This window comes from Phyllosticta citribraziliensis, assembly GCF_038025025.1.
Source record: "Phyllosticta citribraziliensis strain CPC 17464 chromosome Unknown J3D65scaffold_11, whole genome shotgun sequence".
Taxonomy (NCBI): domain Eukaryota; kingdom Fungi; phylum Ascomycota; class Dothideomycetes; order Botryosphaeriales; family Phyllostictaceae; genus Phyllosticta; species Phyllosticta citribraziliensis.
In genome coordinates, this window is record NW_027117348.1 from 1,150,911 (window position 1) to 1,162,024 (window position 11,114).

Genomic DNA, 11,114 nt, shown 5'->3' on the forward strand with positions numbered 1-11,114 from the left:
GATTCTTTGAAGTGCACACTGCTTGTCGATTGGTCAATGCCTTGTGCGCTCTGATGGCCAGATATCTATTTCCTAAAACGGTTAGCGTCACGGCCGTCACAAAATCTCCAGATCTGAACGACATGGATCAACATCCTCAGCCCAATCCCAATGCTCCACCGTCGAGCCCTGAGTCATCTGAGCAGGTCGATAATCCAGCCCCGGATTCTCTCCACGCAACCACAGTCTCCCATTCTCTCCAAATTTTCCTACTCCGTCTTCAGTCGCAGCAACCTCATGTCAGACTCCACCCCACCGAGCGCCGCGGCTGCGCAGGGACAAGCTGCTCCAGAAGCCATCACGGAAGCTCCAAATGGCACAACGACAAAAAAGCTGCGCTACGTCGATGTCTGTTCAGTTCTCACCACGTTACGGCAACCATGCTGACAGACACCAGATCGGCATCAACCTGGGCGACCCCATCTTCCGAGGCGTCTACCACGGCAAGCAAGCGCACGAAGACGACTTTGAAGGCGTTGTGCAGCGCGCCATCGACGCGGGCTGCGCCAAAATGATGGTGACGGGCTCCGACCTGCGCGAATCGCAGCACGCGGTGCAAATCGCGCGCGAGCACCCGGGGCTCTGCTACGCGACGGTGGGCGTGCACCCATGCTCGGCCAAGCAGTTCGACGAGCACGCCGGCGGCCCGGACGCGTTGCTGGCGGAGCTGCGCGCGCTGGCGACGGCGGCGAGGGACGAGGGCGTGGCCGTGGCGTTTGGCGAGATCGGGCTCGACTACGACCGGCTGTTCCTCACGGCCAAGGAGCCGCAGCTGCGCTACTTTGAGAGGCAGTTGGATTTGGCCGTGGAGCTGGGGTTGCCGCTGTTTTTGCATTCGCGGGCTGCGGCGGAGGATTTTGAGCGCTTGTTGCAGCCCAGGCTGGAGAAGCTGCCGCGGAGGGGCCTGGTGCATTCTTTTACGGGGACCGTGGAAGAGATGCGCCGGCTTGTTGCGTTGGGCTTGGATGTGGGCGTGAACGGGTGCAGCTTGAAGACGGAGGAGAATGTGCAGGTCGTCAAGGAGATTCCGCTCGAGCGGCTGCAGATTGAGACGGACGGGCCATGGGTAAGCATCATTCAGATATTTGATGCCGCTGCTGACCCTATCCAGTGTGAGATGCGCCCTTCGCATGCTTCGGCACAGTTCTTGAAAGATGCTCCGCCCGTGCCCAAGGCAGTCAAGAAGGAGAGATGGGCGCCGGGCTGCATGGTCAAGGGACGAAATGAGCCCGCGACTATACCTCTCGTCGCTCACGTCATTGCGCGCATCAAGGAGATTCCAGTAGAGGAAGTTTGTGAAGCGTAAGTGAAAGCCATGTTTAGCGCCGAAATCTTGCTGACAACATCTAGGGCATGGAACAACTCGATCAAAATGTTTGGTTTGGGAGAGAAGCTGGATTGATTGCTTTCAAAGACTACAGAGCTTTAAGATCCGTAGAACAGAACAGGTACTGGGTAAGAACAGTTGCATTGGGCTGACATCCCTCGCTACCGCTCAAAACCAACGGCAGCAAAAAGAAAGGGCAAAAGCACTCCGGTCAGATTGGCCAGGACTTGAACCTGGGACTTGCCGTGGATGCGATGTTTAACCACGACATGCGTTACCACTACGCCACCAATCCATAAACGTTTGTGTGGTGCGCTGGATAGGGGGATAGCAGTTTCGACACATTATGTACCAAAAATTGGCTCCACCCTCCACATGCAACTTAAAAAAACAAACTTCCACCTTGGAAAGATTTCAAGTTGCGGAACGGAGAACCTTCATGGAAAAGGCGATTTTGGTTGCAGAGTAGTCTTTCAGACAATCAAATCCACATCATGGCTCAGACTAGATGCGTCAGAGGCATCAATGACCGTGCTGCACAGTGGGCACGGGAAGAATGAACCACTGCGCCTTGCCGGGAACGTTCTTCACTATCATAGTTGCGCCCAGGGAGCATTTCTTGACATCGACCGTGCCCTAGGCATATTGTACATGAGTACGAGTCCTGCAGATTGCGTGTCATTCCAGCTCTTGGTATTCCACTCGACTCCGTGACTGCTCATCGAGCCGAAGCAAAAGCTGGGGCTGCTTCTGTTTCCAACGGAGCCGTTTCTCCTGCCTCAATCATCGGAGCCGCCTTGCCATCGGCTTCGACGGCAGAAGCTTCACCACCACCATAAGCCGCTGCTGTTTGCTGTTCGACCAACAAAATCTCCTTTTCTGCCCACTCCTTCCAGTCGTCGTATGCCTTGTCCTCAAGCTCCATGCCGTACTCGACGGGCGACTTGCCAAAGTATGCACCCACGGCGAGGGCCTCTTCCTTGGCGATGCGACGTTCAATGTCTTCGTCTGTTCGTTTCTCGTAAAACTCTTTGCGAGCCTGGTCGTAGGCTTCTTCCTTTGATGCGCCCCGTCTCATCAGGTACATTTGGCGCTGGATGACACTGGAGCAAATTAGTCTCCGCGCAACGTGGAGTTTCTCCCCAGCCTACCTCTCTCCGTCCAACGGCTTGTTGCTCTGTTCAATATTTTCCCAGTTCCAATGCTTGCTGTCGTTTCCGCTGTCCTCGAGAATGACCCTCGGCCGCGCCAATTCCCACGGGTGGTCGGAAAAGAACTCTCTTCGCAAGTAGTCCTCCTTGTACGCCAGGCGCATCGGCTGAAACATTTTACTCGGCTTCTTGACATTCTTCTTTGTCCGAGCCTGGCCGACGCGCTGGAGCGGCCGTACCAGGGTCTGGGCCGGGGGGTAGTCTGCCACAATGTCGTACCATGGCGGAGGAGCTAGCAGGCGTTTTGCTGCGAGGAGTTCTGTCGCGGCGCGGTGGACGCGGGAGGCTGTAAAGTCGAAGCGACCCATGGCCAGAAGATTGGCAATTGGTCTCTCGGGGGTGTGGGGCGAGCGGGCGTGGGTGACGCGATGGACGGGCAATGGTGTTGAAAAGCGCGGCGGCGGAAAAGCATTGGTAAGCAGCGCCAACACCGAAAAAAAGCGCCGAGGGCGGAACCGGAAGCTCTGACAACGACCAAGCTTCCACTCTTCCCCAGTGTCACGCACCAACCACAAGGTGTCTATATCGCATGATCTTGCGGGGTACCTCCAGTTCACCACGCCTTGGACAGCTGTCCACTCCATGCTGCGCAATCCCCATGGCTCGTTCTTTCTCTGCTTGAAACAATGTTTGGTTCTCATGGTCTTTTGCACACGCCCCCCTCCGGCAGTCGTCCGCGCGACAGCATCTCGGCCTCTCTTCGCGTCCCTTTACGCTGCCCGTCGCCAGCCCGAGTACCTCCGCCAGTCACAGCTCCGAGGATATCACCACACGTCGTACGCGCCGTACAATTGCCCGCGGTCCGCGCGAACAATGGGTGACTTGGGGAGTCGCCTTTTGGCAATGCGAAACCTCTGCCAGAGACATTCTCAGCACACTTGGGCGGGGAGAGACTACACAGAAAGATCAATATACCACAGAGCGCATCGGAAGGGGCCATTGGCCGCAGTGGAGTCTTGGAGAGAGGTCAGTGACGACGCGACAAGTCGAGGCGCACCAGAGCCCCCACCACCATGGTATCGCAACCCTCCCACCTTGGATGAGCTCAAGAGGCTCGTGGACATGTACAATATGGATGGATACGGGGAGGAAAATCAGGAGGAAGAAAAGGACATTGAAGCCGAGAGTGACACCAACACGAGCGAAGACGACCCGCAAGAATGGCTCACCTCACCAAACGAGTGGGATTCCGACACAAACTACACTCTTGGAAAACTGGCCAAGCTGTTGCGTCAGGCGAGGCCGGATTCCCACGTTGCATTTGAGCTGTACAAATCGCTTCCATACCCAAGAGTGGCATATCTGGACTACAAATCAATACGCAAGTTTTTGAACTGCCTGGCATGGATGGAGCGCAAAAATGAAGCCAGTATGATGCGCTATCTTTCCGTCATTGACGACATGAAAGCTTGCAACATGCCCATTGCGCTAGCCGATTGGAGCACCGCGATCCACTTTGCCGGCCGATGCTTCAGAAAGGTGGACGACAGCGAGGTCGAATCTGCTCTCTACGTATGGCGCGAAATGGAATACGAAGCAGACGTCCGGGGCAATCGAGTCACCTTTAGCATTTTGTTCGACATTGCGGCCAAGGCGGGGAAACACAGGCTTGCGGATATGATTTTGAAAGAGATGGAATCGCGGAAGCTCAAATTCGACCGGCACTTTCACGTCAGCTTCATCCACTACCAAGGGTTGCGAGGGGACGGAGATGCGGTGCGAAAGGCATATGTCAATCTTGTCGACTCTGGGGGGATTGTGGACACTGCAGTTCTAAACTGCGTCATTACGGCCCTCATCGCTGCCGGCGAGCTACCTGCAGCAGAACAAGTCTTTGCCGGCATGAAGGACTTGCACAATCGCGGGGAAGCAAAAACGGTACCGAGCCAATGGTCGAAACGACGCGAAATCGGCAAGTTGCTCACTCGCGTCTCATTGCTGGTGAAGGACCCGGAGCAACGAGCCCTCTTTCAAAAAGCCACGCCTGTTGGTCCAGACCACGCCACGTTCAAGATTCTCATCAGATACCACACCATCACCTCGGGCAACATTGACCGCACTTCGGAGCTGCTCCACGAGATGGGCAACGACTACCAAATATCTCCCAACGGAGATCTCTACTATACCCTCTTTCACGGCTTCCATAACCACGGAGGCATACCCTATTCATCGTGGACGCTTGTCAAGCTCGAAGAACTGTGGGCGGCATACAGAAATGCCATTTACAACGAGGTTCCCGAGTTCAAGGTGGACAAGGCGATCGCAAAGGCCATCATACTGGCTTTTGAGAAGGTTGTGGGCGGCGACCGGACATGGGAGGTTTGGGAGGAATTAAAAAGCATGTGGAAGTCGCCTAATGCGGCCGATTTGGAGGAGGTGAATGACCGCTTGATGTGGTTGTTGCAAAGGCGCCGTGGGACAGATGGCGTAGCGATAAGGATAACTCCTGGCTGGGATGGATGGCGTGGTAGAGATCACAGATCTCGTTGAAATGGGAGCAAATGTACAAAAGTCACGAGTAGCGTGTAGAATAGAAGGATTGCCCATTGAGGCTAGCGTCGGCGGTGACACGCGTCGGGCGACCTACGCGTTTCTTCAACCTTCAAAACTTTCAGTCCAATGCGATCACCGCCGTGATTTCAACTCTTTCTCTCGCTGTTTACGACATGAGCTCGTCGCTATGCTGGCCATGATTTGCACGTCTGTCGCTGACTTCCGGTTGCGCCTTCCGCGTCGGGCCCTTTCCTGTCCGCACCTCGAGTGCCTCCACCGACACCAAACCCTCCACATCTCGAGACCTTGACAACTTGAGTATTCGTTTGATGGAGATGCCGACAGTCAAGAGACAGAAGCGTGGCCACCTGGATATCGAGTTTTCTCTCAGGCGCATATTTGGCAAACAGACCTTCAGGTCCGCTGCCACCCACCTCGCCCGCCTCGCTCTCACTGACCCTTCATCCAGACCATTACAGCGCGAGGTCATTACCACTGCTCTCGAAGGAGAAGATGTCTTTTTACAGGCAGCCACCTCTTTCGGCAAGAGCCTCTGCTTCCAGCTCCCAGCAGTCGTTGACCACGGGCGTGCGTAGCCAGACCGAGTGCAAGACAAGCGCTAACAAGTCTAGTCACCATTGTCATTTCCCCGCTGCTAGCTTTGATGGTAAGCTGCCGAGTCCACGCTTTGAGCAATGCTTACACTCCACAGAACAACCAAGTTGCGGCTCTTCGGGCAGCCAATATCAAAGTTGCTACCATCAACAGCACGACTCCCAAGGCGGAAAAGGATGCTGTCATGGAAGACTTGCAATGTGGCCATCCCCTGACGAGGCTGCTGTACATTACTCCGGAGTACTGTCAGCTTGACCATTTCAAGCGCATACTACGAATAATCCACTCCCACCGCGAGCTGGCCCGAATTGCCGTCGACGAGGCCCATTGTATCAGCGAGTGGGGACACGACTTTCGGCCGGCCTTTAAACGTCTTTCATTCTTCAAGCAGGAATTCCCCGATGTCCCCGTCATGTGCTTGACGGCAACGGCGACAGCCAAGGTCCGCAACGACATCATCAGCACGCTTGCTCTGGATCCGAAGAAGCTGAAGCTCTTCACCATGACGACGAGCCGCCCGAACTTGCATTACGAAATTCGCTTCAAGTCGGATGAGGAAGACCCCTACGACAACTTTGTCGGCTGGCTGCGTGCCGCACAGGACCGCAGATCGGGTGACGCTGAGCGAGTTGCTGCTCTCAAGGCGGCAGGGAAGCGTCCAGATGCCATTTCTGGTATCATATACACCCTCTACCGGCGAGACTGCGAAGCTCTGGCTGCCCGGCTTCGCGCTTCCAATCTCGGTGCCCGCGCCTACCACGCCGGACTGGCCAACACGGAAAAAGACGAGGTGCTGGCAAACTGGGTGGCCAACGTCCCCGGATACGAAATTGTCGTGGCCACTACAGCCTTCGGGATGGGGATCGATAAAGAAGATGTCCGCTTCGTTGTGCACTGGCAACTGCCCAAAAGCTTTGAAGGATTTTATCAGGAAGCGGGACGCGCTGGACGCGACGGCAAGGCTGCCGTGCACATCATGTACTACTCACGTGAAGACCGTGACCGCGCTCTGAATCACATGGCGCGAGACATTGCTCGAGAATCGAACGGCGCAGGGTACCCGGTTGAAGCGTATGGCGGTGGAACTCGCGCATCAGAGGAAAAGATGCAAACGCACAAGAACCGCGTCGACAGTCTTCAGAGACTGGTCGAGTACTGCGAAAACGTAACGACGTGCCGGCACAAGCTGATTGCGAACTACTTTGGCGAGGAGGCCGAGGTGCCCTGCGAATGGGCGTGCGACTGGCACAAGGATCCGGCCAAGCTTAAGAGGGCTAAGGAGTTGGGTTTGGCGAGCGAGGAGTGGTGTTCGACGCAGCGGGAGGCGGGTCATTTCGACATCGATCCGTATGAATGATGTACTGCATGGTAGGGAGACGACGAGAGTGCAAGTGGTTGCTGAAATATACCATTAAATCGTCTATAGTCTAGTCCGTGAGAAGTGAAGCGTTGGTCCCCTGGCAGCGTGCTTCTGCTGCCACCACCTGAAGACAAAGGGTATCATCGTGTCGCCATCCATGTCCAGCACGTTGACCGCCGCTCGTGCCAGACGTCCGTCCGTCTCTTTTTTCCTCCTGGCCCCCACGCCCTCCCTCTCTCCCACCTCTCAACCACCAATCAATCCCTCGCCTCAGCTACTTGCCACCACCAGCAGCGCCGCCCTTGTTATTGCTCACCCTCTCCCACGCCTCGCCAACCCACGTCTCGGCGCCCTCCCTGACGCGCCGCCAGTCGGTGCCCTGCACGCCGCGGACGGCGCGCTCCACCCCGCCGTTCCACCTGTCCTTGGCGACGTCGCCGATGCCGCCCAGCCGCAGCCGCGCCGACGGCGGTACGTAGCTCGGCTCCGGATCGTACACGCTGCGTAGCAGAGAGGATGAGTCGCGCAGCGCGAGCGACTGCTGCAGCCGCGTCGACGCGTGGATGCGCACGCTGAGGTAGAGGACCGAGGATGTGAGGGTCAGGCCGCTGAGCTGTGGGTGCTGGGTTAGCTTTGCGTGATGTGGGAGGGGAGGAGGGGAGGAGGGGGAGGCGGGGCGTACGAAGCCGGTTATGAAGCCCATGATGCTGCTGGGTTTGCTTGTGCGGTGCGTTGTTGTTGTGCTCGACGGCAGCGAACAGAGTCCAAAGAGTGCGGCGCGAGGTGTTTGTATAGACGTGTATAGGAAGGTAGGTAGTCTAGTTGGTTGGCAAAGGGTCGGCGCAATATGGTCTGCCAACAGCGCAATCGGTGATCGAGCAGTCGACGAATCAAGTAGAAAAGTGGACGGCAGCGGCGGCGGCGACGGCGGTGTGGCAGGGGATAAGGAGGAAGGATGAAGCTAAAGCCTTTTATTTTTTACTGTGGATCCCCTCTTTTTTTTTCTTCGCCGCGCGCGCTGTCTTCAAGAGGCAAGTCGTGTTGATCTCGATGTTCTAGTCTTGCGGCTGCGCCGTTTTTCTCTGCTGTCTCGCTGTCTCTGTTTTACTGTGCTGGAGCTGAGAGGCGGGCGGACCGCGCGGTGCTGCGATGGTGATGCTCCCGGGGTCTGTGTTGTGAAAGTCGTCCAAGGGACGCTCAGACTGCGACACCAAGGTAGTTGCTGGTAAGGTACCGTACGGACCGTCGGTGGCGGTGGGTGGCGGGCGCGGAGGTTGAAGGGCTGAGGCTGATTATCTGATGGCCATCAATCCATATCTCCTCCGTGCTCGGCGATGTTCCGGCGATGATTTGTGTCTGGCGCGAATTTGTCCGATCACCACCGGCACCACCGTCGCTCCAGCTTCACGTCCTCTGGTTGGCTATACGAATCGATATCGAACCTCACAAACACCAATTGCAGCCCGTGGAGCTGTAGACGACACCTGGTTGTCCCGAAACGCATTTGCCTAGACCAACGCGCCGTGAACACTTTTTGCTACACCATCCGAACATTTCCCTCGACCGCCGCCGCTCCACCACCGCCGCGCACGTCGGCAGCAGTAGCAAAACGTCCACCACCTCCTCGCCGTCCACCACTCCCTCTCCTCCATCATCATGGTCGGCGCACGAGACACCCACCGGCACTTGTCGCGGTCCAGCGCACATCGACAGGCGCTGCTGCGCAACCTGGTGACGTCGCTGTTCGAGCACGAGACGATTACCACGACATGGCACAAGGCCAAGGAGGCGCAGGCGCTGGCCGACAAGCTGGTCACCATGGCCAAGAAGAACACCATTGCCAGCCGCTCGCGCGCGCAGTCAATATTCTATGTACGTTGTTTACACGGCGCCGCCGTCTGCATATGAGCCGGCGCTCCCAACGCTGGCTGGCTATCAGACGAAACGAAGAAGACGGAGCTCTAACACACTCCCAGAAACCCGACCTCCTCACCAAACTCTTCGGCCCCATCCGCGAGCGCTACCTCGAACGGCCCGGCGGCTACACGCGCGTCCTCCGCATCGAACCCGAAAAAGAAGACCAAGCGGAATCGGCCATCCTCGAGCTAGTCGACTCGCCCAAGGACATTCGGTTCGCCATGACGGCCAAGGTTGTCGCGCGCCAGCGCGCCGAGGGCCTCCCCGAGACGCCGCTCACGCGCCAGAACCTGGCCAAGGTCATGCGGTACCGCGGCGACGAGGGCAAGCAGGACTTCGAGGACATGGTCGGGCGGTTTAAGAAGTTGACGGCGGGCGGCAAGGAGGTCAAGGAGGTGGTCAAGAAGAAGGTGTATCCTGATCCGTTGGAGCCGAGGAAGGGGAAGAAGGGGCCCAAGTGGCGGTTGGGTTGATCATGTTGTTTGTTTTTGGGTGGAGGTTGTATCATATGTCAAGCAAAATGGGAAAAAGGTCAAAGTTCAACTCGAGTTTCGATATGTGTGCTGATCAGCGCTTGCTCGACATGCTAATTACTATATCTTGGTAACTTGTACAAAGAAACAATCATCTCGCCAGGATCCACGCCGTCAACATTCTTCCCTGGGCTTCCACCACCAAATTAGCAATATCAGACACTCGACCAGCCAAAGCACCTCAGCTCTCACGATTCTCACAGCAGACCCGGGATGATAGCCTTCCTCCCCTCGAGCTTGTCGTCGCCAAACTTCTCCGCATACCACCTGCGCCCGGCCAACGCCCTGGGCAGCATGGTCGCAATCTCATTGAGCAGAAACGCCCTCGCAGGAGCGCAGCTCCAGCCGCCAACCCACCAAAAAGCGGCCCACTCGACCCACTCACACAGATAGTGAGCATACAGGACCCAACCAAAGAGGCCATTCTTCGGAATCATATACACCTTATCGACGCTGCTGTTGGCGCACTCGCGGTCGACGGCGGCATCGTCGGTGGGCTTGCCGTCAGCGCGCAGGCGGTCGACGACGGCCTTGCGGGCGCGGCGAGCGGCGGCGCGGCGGATCTCGCGCAGGTCGTCGTCGTGGTACATGTTTGCGAGCAGGGCCCAGATCCAGAGGACGAGGGCGAGCTCGGCGTTGTATAGGTGGCCCTGCCAGTCGTAGGGCGTGGTGGGGCCGTGGCCGCCCAGCCAGCCGCCGATCGAGATGGCGTTGGTGAGTTGGAAGGCGATGGCGCTGGCCCAGACGATGGGGTGGATGGGCGACATGCTGGGGTTGAGGACTAGCGGGGCGAGGATCGCGCGGTAGATGTAGTGGACCGTCTGGCGGCGTTAGTGTCACATAACTTCTTGGAGACTGTGCGTGGGGATCCTTACAAACATGCCCGCCATGGTCCAGTTCCCCCATGGTAGGGGCTCTTCCAGCCCCAGCTCCTTGGGCAGACTCCACATGATGTAGAGCAGTGTGATGAAGCCCGGGATCTCCATCGTGAACCACGCCCACTTGCCTGGCATGTTCCACCGCGAGTCGATCGACGTCTTGCCCTGCGGGTACCAGTCTGTGACCCATTGGATCGCCGTGACCTATTCGCTCTGCGTCAGCACTAAATATCCCATCTTCTCCCGCCAGGACAGCAGCATGACGTACCACGGGGAAAAGCTGCCACGCCCAAACCACCCACTCCCAATTCTCGCGCGACGGCGGCAGCCAATTCTGCACAATGGCCATTTTCCTCGTGCTTTTCTTTCGTTCTTCTTTCTCCTCGTTATATGCACTTCGCAAACGCAGTCTGTCCGTCGGTCCGTCAATCAGTCCGTATGTCCGTCCGTGTGCTCCGTGGACCGGCTACGCCCGTCTTTCCGTCCGCTCGCTCTCCCGTGTCGACGATTGAAAAACGCGTTCTCCCTCGACGCTGGCGTCACACTGTCCACTACCGCTGCTTTGGTGTCCTTGCTCTTGCAATCCACCGCCCAATGAATTCTCCCGCCGCCGCGTGCTACCCAGGCGCGAGCGACCGCGTGAAAAGATTCAGCAGTGCGACGCGGTGTGTCTGCTGCCTGAGTCGTGATGGCACTGTCGTGTCGCGTTGCCCGAGTCGTAAGCAGCAATAAGCGCACGTA

General features: G+C 57.3%; 7 protein-coding genes and 1 non-coding gene across 8 annotated transcripts; 4 read left to right on the plus strand and 4 right to left on the minus strand.

Moving 5' to 3' along the window:
- The first annotated feature begins 140 nt into the window (after positions 1–140).
- On the plus strand, positions 141–1,870 carry J3D65DRAFT_636431 (tatD-related DNase). The gene is made up of 4 exons (XM_066801403.1): positions 141–387; positions 437–1,105; positions 1,151–1,341; positions 1,390–1,870. The coding sequence occupies exons 1-4, from the start codon at positions 151–153 to the stop codon at positions 1,439–1,441; spliced, it is 1,149 nt and encodes a 382-aa protein (XP_066651978.1). The 5' UTR covers positions 141–150; the 3' UTR covers positions 1,442–1,870.
- On the minus strand, positions 1,579–1,661 carry J3D65DRAFT_t124. Its single transcript has one exon. It is a non-coding gene; the product is annotated as a tRNA-Asn (tRNA).
- Positions 1,871–2,004: 134 nt separating the features above from the next.
- Positions 2,005–2,968, minus strand: J3D65DRAFT_595103 (mitochondrial 37S ribosomal protein mS23). The gene is made up of 2 exons (XM_066797827.1): positions 2,518–2,968; positions 2,005–2,469 (listed from the first exon to the last, which is right to left on the minus strand). Exons 1-2 carry the CDS (start codon positions 2,883–2,885, stop codon positions 2,085–2,087), a joined length of 753 nt encoding a protein of 250 aa, XP_066651979.1. The 5' UTR covers positions 2,886–2,968; the 3' UTR covers positions 2,005–2,084.
- Positions 2,969–3,051: 83 nt separating this feature from the next.
- Positions 3,052–5,186, plus strand: J3D65DRAFT_636433 (uncharacterized protein). Its single transcript, XM_066801404.1, has one exon. The coding sequence runs from the start codon at positions 3,160–3,162 to the stop codon at positions 5,065–5,067; it is 1,908 nt and encodes a 635-aa protein (XP_066651980.1). The 5' UTR covers positions 3,052–3,159; the 3' UTR covers positions 5,068–5,186.
- Positions 5,187–5,195: 9 nt separating this feature from the next.
- On the plus strand, positions 5,196–7,147 carry J3D65DRAFT_636434 (P-loop containing nucleoside triphosphate hydrolase protein). The gene is made up of 4 exons (XM_066801405.1): positions 5,196–5,488; positions 5,540–5,658; positions 5,703–5,737; positions 5,783–7,147. Exons 1-4 carry the CDS (start codon positions 5,400–5,402, stop codon positions 7,040–7,042), a joined length of 1,503 nt encoding a protein of 500 aa, XP_066651981.1. The 5' UTR covers positions 5,196–5,399; the 3' UTR covers positions 7,043–7,147.
- A 172-nt stretch (positions 7,148–7,319) lies between these two features.
- J3D65DRAFT_670928 (uncharacterized protein) lies at positions 7,320–7,748 on the minus strand (the record flags this gene model as incomplete). The annotated part of the gene is made up of 2 exons (XM_066803346.1): positions 7,320–7,658; positions 7,728–7,748. The coding sequence occupies 2 exons, from the start codon at positions 7,746–7,748 to the stop codon at positions 7,320–7,322; spliced, it is 360 nt and encodes a 119-aa protein (XP_066651982.1).
- A 477-nt stretch (positions 7,749–8,225) lies between these two features.
- Positions 8,226–9,564, plus strand: J3D65DRAFT_102137 (mitochondrial 54S ribosomal protein bL17m). Its single transcript, XM_066793633.1, has 2 exons — positions 8,226–8,917; positions 9,022–9,564. The coding sequence occupies exons 1-2, from the start codon at positions 8,702–8,704 to the stop codon at positions 9,433–9,435; spliced, it is 630 nt and encodes a 209-aa protein (XP_066651983.1). The 5' UTR covers positions 8,226–8,701; the 3' UTR covers positions 9,436–9,564.
- J3D65DRAFT_102145 (3-oxo-5-alpha-steroid 4-dehydrogenase-like protein) lies at positions 9,564–10,872 on the minus strand. The gene is made up of 3 exons (XM_066793634.1): positions 10,642–10,872; positions 10,371–10,577; positions 9,564–10,316 (listed from the first exon to the last, which is right to left on the minus strand). Exons 1-3 carry the CDS (start codon positions 10,720–10,722, stop codon positions 9,693–9,695), a joined length of 912 nt encoding a protein of 303 aa, XP_066651984.1. The 5' UTR covers positions 10,723–10,872; the 3' UTR covers positions 9,564–9,692.
- Between the last annotated feature and the right edge of the window lie 242 nt (positions 10,873–11,114).

Bases quoted from the DNA above. Each gene is read 5' to 3' on its own strand.
- J3D65DRAFT_636431 (XM_066801403.1), top strand. From the start codon at position 151: ATGCTCCACCGTCGAGCCCTGAGTCATCTGAGCAGGTCGATAATCCAG. The intron at 388-436 runs GTCTGTTCAGTT...GACAGACACCAG, and splicing joins AAAAGCTGCGCTACGTCGAT to ATCGGCATCAACCTGGGCGA. The intron at 1,342-1,389 runs GTAAGTGAAAGC...GACAACATCTAG, and splicing joins GTAGAGGAAGTTTGTGAAGC to GGCATGGAACAACTCGATCA.
- J3D65DRAFT_595103 (XM_066797827.1), bottom strand. From the start codon at position 2,885: ATGGGTCGCTTCGACTTTACAGCCTCCCGCGTCCACCGCGCCGCGACA. The intron at 2,470-2,517 runs GTAGGCTGGGGA...AATTTGCTCCAG, and splicing joins AAGCCGTTGGACGGAGAGAG to TGTCATCCAGCGCCAAATGT.
- J3D65DRAFT_636433 (XM_066801404.1), top strand. From the start codon at position 3,160: ATGCTGCGCAATCCCCATGGCTCGTTCTTTCTCTGCTTGAAACAATGT.
- J3D65DRAFT_636434 (XM_066801405.1), top strand. From the start codon at position 5,400: ATGGAGATGCCGACAGTCAAGAGACAGAAGCGTGGCCACCTGGATATC. The intron at 5,489-5,539 runs GTCCGCTGCCAC...CCCTTCATCCAG, and splicing joins TTTGGCAAACAGACCTTCAG to ACCATTACAGCGCGAGGTCA. The intron at 5,738-5,782 runs GTAAGCTGCCGA...TACACTCCACAG, and splicing joins CCCCGCTGCTAGCTTTGATG to AACAACCAAGTTGCGGCTCT.
- J3D65DRAFT_102137 (XM_066793633.1), top strand. From the start codon at position 8,702: ATGGTCGGCGCACGAGACACCCACCGGCACTTGTCGCGGTCCAGCGCA. The intron at 8,918-9,021 runs GTACGTTGTTTA...ACACACTCCCAG, and splicing joins GCGCGCAGTCAATATTCTAT to AAACCCGACCTCCTCACCAA.
- J3D65DRAFT_102145 (XM_066793634.1), bottom strand. From the start codon at position 10,722: ATGGCCATTGTGCAGAATTGGCTGCCGCCGTCGCGCGAGAATTGGGAG. The intron at 10,578-10,641 runs GTACGTCATGCT...CAGAGCGAATAG, and splicing joins CGTGGCAGCTTTTCCCCGTG to GTCACGGCGATCCAATGGGT. The intron at 10,317-10,370 runs GTAAGGATCCCC...TAACGCCGCCAG, and splicing joins GGACCATGGCGGGCATGTTT to ACGGTCCACTACATCTACCG.